Source organism: Drosophila sulfurigaster, chromosome 3 (assembly GCF_023558435.1).
Source record: "Drosophila sulfurigaster albostrigata strain 15112-1811.04 chromosome 3, ASM2355843v2, whole genome shotgun sequence".
NCBI classification, from domain to species: Eukaryota; Metazoa; Arthropoda; class Insecta; order Diptera; family Drosophilidae; genus Drosophila; species Drosophila sulfurigaster.
The window spans coordinates 42,666,863-42,674,567 of NC_084883.1; the positions used below are offsets into that span (position 1 = coordinate 42,666,863).

The 7,705-nt window shown below is 32.9% G+C and overlaps 1 protein-coding gene across 1 annotated transcript; it reads left to right on the forward strand.

Moving 5' to 3' along the window:
• The first annotated feature begins 1,359 nt into the window (after positions 1 to 1,359).
• LOC133841126 (G-protein coupled receptor Mth-like) lies at positions 1,360 to 6,699 on the forward strand. Its single transcript, XM_062273425.1, has 9 exons — positions 1,360 to 1,573; positions 2,955 to 3,453; positions 3,514 to 3,673; positions 3,734 to 3,919; positions 3,981 to 4,244; positions 4,314 to 4,396; positions 4,459 to 4,544; positions 4,616 to 4,810; positions 6,517 to 6,699. Exons 2-9 carry the CDS (start codon positions 2,983 to 2,985, stop codon positions 6,614 to 6,616), a joined length of 1,545 nt encoding a protein of 514 aa, XP_062129409.1. The 5' UTR covers positions 1,360 to 1,573; positions 2,955 to 2,982; the 3' UTR covers positions 6,617 to 6,699.
• The last annotated feature ends 1,006 nt before the right edge of the window (positions 6,700 to 7,705 follow it).

Sequence of the window (7,705 nt, forward strand, 5' to 3'; positions counted from 1 at the left end):
AACATACATATTTCGATTTAAAGTCAAAGTGACATTTTTTAAGTATGCAGCGGAAAGAAATGTTTGAAATAAAAGATTGTACAGCAAAGACTTATGTTAAATATAATTTATTTAAGAACATTTATCAAACAATGAAAGAACAATGCGAATTAAATTACAAATATTTAATTAAACACACCTGATTTATACTATTTCTTTCAGCAACTTAAACAAGTAAGAAAGTTACAGTCGAGTGTGCTCGAGTGTGAGATACCCGCTACCCATTTTAAATAAAAGAAATATATTTTGCGGTATTTTTCCCAAAATATACCTATTTTACCGCAAAAATACTAAAAATATACCGAATGGTATATTTGGTATATCGATATAGTACACCATTCAAAATATACCATAGACGGCACAATATACCAGATTGTCAGCCAAAGCAACTAAGACCCCTAGTAAGTAGGCGATTTTGCCCATACATATTTCTTTAATAACTTCCACAATTTTTATCTGATGGCAACCAAATTTTGAGGAATATTACCTACTGTAGTAGTTATTGTATATACCAAACAACTCTAGCTTTAAAATTACGCTTGTTATTCGATTTTTGATTTGCGGGGGCGGAAGTGGGCGTGGCAAAAATTTAAAAAAAATTTGATCTGCGTGCAAACATAACAAATACTGTCGAAATTATTATATTATAAAAATAATATATAGCTCTATCTCTTATAGTCTCTGAGATCCAATGTTTCATACGGACGGACGGACAGACACACAGACGGACATGGCTAGATCGTCTCGGCTGTTGACACTGATCAAGAATATATATACTTTATAGGGTCGGAGATGCCTCCTTCTACCTGTTACATACATTTCCTTCCGGCACAAAGTTATAATACCCTTTTACCCTATGGGTACCGGTTATAAAAATGAACGAATTTATATATTTTATCGTAAAACAGAACAAGTTCCTCAAATCAATCTTAACTCTAAATATAGTGCTTATCTAAAGCTTTAAGAATAACATTCATTTATTTTTAAATTGTTTCAGTTTATGTTATTTTCACTGTAAAGAGCTCGGACGGAATTCATGGAATTACCCATATGTATATTTACATACAGTTCTTTGACTTGACTTACTCACTCACTGACCGAAGTAACAAAGCCCGGTAAATACTAAGAGGCAGCTATATCTTCATTAGCCGACCATATGCATTGCAATAATTATGTTTATAAGCTGTGGGTCAAGACTGAATATAAATATTATGTAGAAGTATTCAGATAAGTCTCATTTAACTTGCAGTGATAACAGCATCGGGTTGCAGCGTGAATCAGCTGGTCACTCGATGTTGTTCTGAATGTTATTCGCATTTCAATTATATACCAGCAGTCGAAGTGACCAGACGTGATCCCAGTTTGGCGCGTTTTTCGATTCGGTTTTACTGATCAGTAAATCAGCAAAAGGGGAAACCATATCACCCCTAAATTTAGAGTGAAGTGATGATTCCCGTGAAAACAATTCAATATCTTAACCTTGAAATTTCTATCTAGTGCATTGATACTACAAATTTTAAAACTGTGTAATACTGTGAGTAATCGACAATAAATAACTACCACACACAACAACAAAAAAAACTAGTTAGCTTGCCGGCTTATTACTTTTAACGAGTTTAAACTACTTGCTGAGCACGTTAACTACTTTCCGAAAATAATAAATCACTTCATGTAAATCTGTCACTCGAAATTGAAGGTGTTTTACTTAACATTAGTTGGCTCGAAAGATCCGATAATGTTGTGCATTGGGAAGCGATATAAATCGTTTCCATGTGATTCCGGTCTCAATTTTGTACCCTTCAAACCAGTTCGAATTTATATACAAACAAATTCGCTGGAATAAAATTGCATATGGGAAAAAAACATAAACTGACACAATGTTAACAAGTAAGAAAGTTAGAGTCGAGTGTGCTCGACTGTGATATACCCGCTACCCATTTTTAATAAAGGTAAAATATTGCGGTATTTTTCCCAAAATATACCTATTATACTACAAAAATACTAAAAATATACCAAATGGCATGTTTGGTATATCGATATAGTACACCATTCAAAATATACCATAGACGGCACAATATACAAGATTGTCAGCCAAAGCAACTAAGACCCCTAGTAAGTAGGCGTCTTTGCCCATACAAAAGTATTTCTTTAATAACTTCCACAATTTTTATCTGATCGCAAGCAAATTTTTAGGAATAATACCTACTGTAGTAGTTATTGTATATACCAAAATTTTTTTGATTTGCAGGGGCGGAAGTGGGCGTGGCAAAAATTTGAAACAAGCTTGATCTGCGTGCAAACATAACAAATGCTATCGAAAAAAAATTATAGCTCTATCTCTTATAGTCTCTGAGATCCAGTGTTTCATACGGACGGACGGACAGACGGACATGGCTAGATCGTCTCGGCTGTTGACGCTGATTAATAATATATATACTTTATAGGGTCGGAGATGCCTCCTTCTACCTGTTACATACATACATTTCCTGCCGGCACAAAGTTATAATACCCTTCTACCCTATGGGTAGCGGGTATAAAAATATGAAAAGGTTATTTTTATAGCTCTAGATTAGTACTTTAATTAAAGCTAAGAATGGTTTTGGAATTTTGAGAATAACCTTTAAGAATAACCTTCAATTAATTTTAAAACTGTTTTAGTTTATGTTTTTTTCCGCCATAAAAACGGTCGCACGCGACAAACTCCATCAGAGAATTCCGCATATTTCTATAAATAATCTTTATCTAAAACAAAAACAGGATGGATCAGAATGTCGGTTGAATCACATATCCACATCCATATATAATTTTGTATATTCTTAGAAAGTTTATCAACATTTGTTATACTCACTCATAATTTGGTAAATATTCATGTATTTATGATTGCTTATCAGTGGTTTCTGATTTGAATCTTTCAGCATTGCAGAACAACATTTTGTATAAGCCATGTGGATATTATTATTAATGATTGCTCTAACCGGCATCAATGCCGATATACCCGATTGTGATTACTATGACACAGTGAGATTGTCGGAAGACCAAAAGTTACTAAATGGTTCGTACAAGTACCAGAATATCATAATTTCACCGGAATTAACTGGTGAATATGATTACGAGATTCTTATGAACGGAGACTCCGATAAGGTTCCAAGGCATCTGCGCGGTTGTGCTTGTCACTTAGGCACTTGCATACGATACTGTTGTCCCAAGAACCAGAAGCTCGTTGTCGAAGAGCGCAGATGCGGCGAGGATATTCAGGACTTAGATGACTTTGATGGCTTTGTGGATTTCGTTTGGACGAATGGCACCGAAATGAAGATGCCAGTCTCCGATGACTTAATCATACAAAGAGATCTTCCGGTGCCTTGCTCAGAGCATATGAGTATTATTAATAAATACAAATGGAAACTACTGGAGGTGTGGTTTAGAAACTGTAAATTGAAAAGCTATGCAATAATAACATTACTTTATTTTAAGAATGGAAATATCGCATACCTATTTGTACAAGATAATTCAAGTAACCAACGATCCAAAAATCGATATTGTCTACAGCCTCAGCGATTTGATAACGAATCAAGGATCCAACTGATTCCACAATTTTGCCCAGATCCGCGAACTATATGGCCAAGCATAACGCGTATGCTAATCTCATGTTTGTATTTGATTTTTATTTTTGAAAAGTTTCCTTTCTTTTCAGTGCTTATACTGAGTATTGTTTGCTCCGTTCTTACGATCGCTGTCTATATGGGATTGCCAAAATTACGAAATCTTCATGGAATATGTTTCATTTGTTACTTGTTCATGTTGATAGTGGCTTTTTTGTTGCTACTTTTCGACAAATTTTATACTTTGTCTGTATCGGAAAACCAATGCAAATCAATTGGTAAAATATACAATTATTTAGAATATCATCATCATTATTTAGAATAGGATTTTTCGATCAGGTTACGTTGGATACTTTGCTGTAATGTCGACATTTCATTGGCTCAGTGTTATAAGCTTCAATTTGTGGAAGAGCTTTCGGGGCACCAACTATAACGAAGATTATACAATCGCATATCGTTTCACCATCTATAGCATAATTGTCTGGACATCTGCAGCTGTTTTAACCCTCATTATATTTATTATTGATAGCACTTTGGATCCAGATGATATGGATCAACTGTCTTTGATGCCAGGAGTGGCAATATTCTCCTGTTGGATCAAAAGTGAGTAGATCAACAACTCTAAATGATTACCTCTGATATGACTCTGAATCAATGAATAATTTCCAACAGCCCATGATTGGTCTGCAATGCTCTATTATTATGGGCCTATGTCAATACAAATTATATTCAATACGACAATGTTTGCCATGACGGTGAGATAAAAAGTTATTATTAATAGAATTGAAATAACAAAGTCTAATTAACTACTTTTTAGGCTATTAGAATTTTCAAAGTGATGGATGAGATGAAGAATTTCCAAGGGCGACTAGCACGCAATCAACGTGTCCAGTCGAGGAAGGAGTAAGAAGAGATGAAAACATCAACCAATTGTTATTGAATTTAATTTGTACATTTTTCCTGTTTTTTTTTAGGTATGGTTTATTTTCCCGACTTTTCATTGTTATAGGAGTTCCTTGGACTTTCGAGATACTTTCGTATTTTGCACAATCTGATGGCGTTCTCAAAACAATATTTTTACTTTTTGATTACATCAATTGTGGTCAGGGTATTCTCATATTCATATTGTTTGTGCTAAAGCGTAGTGTTCTTAAGCAATTAGCTAATAGGTAAGTATTTCTAGAGCTAAAGAAACCGACGAAAGAAACAAAAAACTACTTGAATCTTAAATTTTGTAGCTGGGCTAGACAATTGTTTTGTTGTTATTATTATTGTTCTTTATTTTTTATACCCGCTACCCATAGGGTAGAATGTATGTAACTGGTAGAAGGAGACCCTATAAAGTATATATATTCCTGATCAGCATCAACAGCCGAGACGATCTAGCCATGTCCGTCTGTCCGTCCGTCCGTATGAAACACTGGATCTTAGAGACTATACGAGATAGAGCTATAAGTTTTTTACGACAGCATTTGATATGTTTGCACGCAGATCAAGTTTGTTTCAAATTTTTGCCACGCCCACTTCAGCCCCCGCAAATCCATAAAAATCAAATAACATTCTAAAGTCGAATTTTGGTATATACAATAACAATTATAGTAGTTACGATTCCTAAAAATTTAGTTGCGATCAGATAAAAATTGTGGAAGTTATTAAAGAATTACTTTTGTATGGGCAAAAACACTTACTTACTAGGGGTCTTAGTTGCTATGGCTGACAATCTGGTATATTGTGCCGTCTATGGTATATTTTGAATACGGCACTATATCGACATACCAAATATACAATTTGTGCAATTTTTTTTAGTATTTTTTGCATTTTTGGTATATTTTGAAAATAAATACCGGAATATTTTGCATATATTCAAAATGGGTAGCGCGCATCTCACAGTCGAGCACACTCGACTTTAGCTTTCTTACTTGTTTAGTATTGTTGTAGTATTTTTGGTATATTTTGAGAATAATATCGCAAAATATTTTGCTTTTATTCAAAATGGGTACCGGTTATCTCACAGTCGAGCACACTCGACTGACTTGTTTAGTATTGTTGTAGTATTTTTGGTATATTTTGAGAATAATATTGCAAAATATATTTCTTTTATTCCAAATGGGTAGCGGGTATTTTACAGTCGAGCACACTCGACTGTAGCTTTCTTACTTGTTTTTAAGTATAAGGGGTATAAAATCATTATCCGATGATGAAATTGAAGAAGTTGGTCTACACGAAGGGGAATATGGGTAATTCTCTGAGGGATGTCGCGTGCGACCAGCTTTTCAGTTAAAAAAAAAACATATTCTGAAATTTTAAAAATAAGTAAAGGTTATTTTTATAGCTCTAGATTAGTACTTTAATTAGAGCTAAGAATGGTTTTGGAATTTTTTTTCTGTTTTGTTTTCTATTCTGATAATTGCAAAAATTAACAAATTCGTACGCAAAACCAAAAAATGAACGAATTTATATATTTTATCGTAAAACAGAATAAGTTACTAAAATCAATCTTAGCTCTAAAAATAGTGCTAATCCAAAGCTTTAAGAAAAACCTTCACTTAATTTTAAAATTGTTTTAGTTTATGTTTTTTTTTTGTCACTGAAAAGCTGTTCGCACGCGACATTTACCAGAGAATTACCCATATGTAACTAGAAGAGAAATCCAAATATTTTCACATAGGTAAAGCAATTGGATCGTTACTGAATTGTTCACGTTCGTTGTTCTTTGGTGTTGGTGTCTGTTGCATATTAATAATACTAACCATATTAGAATGTTTGAGTTAGTTTGGGTTTAAAATTATTAAATATTATATTTTAACTTATTATGAATGTATTTTAAGCTTGTTTTTATAAACATGTGATCTAATAAGTGTGTTCTTTTTTTTAGTGGTTGGAAGCAGCAGAATTCAAAGTCGATGTCATTGAAAGTAACACGATCAACACGGAATTTATCCTCCTCTGTATATAAACAGAAGGAATGCAATTGATTAGTTTTTTATAGTTTTAAATTAAATACTATAAATACTCTAAGTATATAAATTAAATAATAACATGTACTATTTACTTTATTTCTTTGAAGGCTAAGAATAATAAAATTGTATATTTTTGGAGAATCAGAGATTGTAGAACTTAAAAAAATGACTGACAGACATCATGTTATACTAAGGAATGATTCGTGAGCACTTTCAGTAGGCATAATAATAGGTGACACGTCTTAAATAAGTATATATTATAAGGTACACATAACACATAATCTTGTTAACACATTCGGCCTTCTTGTTATAGGTAAGTACTCCAATTATATGAGCCACAAATGTGATATAATAGCTTTCTTAGACTATTAACATCTGGTATCACTATGGAAGTCTAAAGGAAATTATGCGCAGACTAAGAGTCATAACTCGCGTCTGTGTTATATCCGCTAAGCATTGTAAATATCACATATTCTCTCAGTTGATTAAATATTTGCAATTCATATTATTGCAGAGCAAAACACTTTCAACGTCTGGCTTTGGATGCAGTTGTAAGTGTAAAAAACTTCTGCTAAAAAAATCTTCAAAATGGATATGCCAAAATAAATCTATATTTGGTATAAAGATATACTATAACATTTAAAACAATTAAGAAAGCTACAGTCGAGTGTGCTCGAATGTGAGATACCCGCTTCCCATTTTTAATAAAAGCAAAAAAATTGTGGCATTATTCTCTAAATATAGCAAAAAAATATACTGTAAAAAAGCTAAAAAAAAACAAGTAAGAAAGTTACAGTCGAGTGTGCTCGACTGTGAGATATCACTACCCATTTTTAATAAAGGCAAAATATTGCGGTATCATTTTGAAAATATACCGAAAATACTTAAAAAATACTAAAAATATAATATACCAAATTGTATGTTTGGTATATCAATATAGTACCGCATTCAAAATATACCATAGACGGCTCAATATACCAGATTGTCAGCCAAAGTAACTAAGACCCTTATAAGTAGGCGTTTTTTGCCCATACAAAAGTATTTCTTTAATAACTTCGACAATTTTTATCTGATCGCAACCAAATTTTCAGGAATCATAACTAC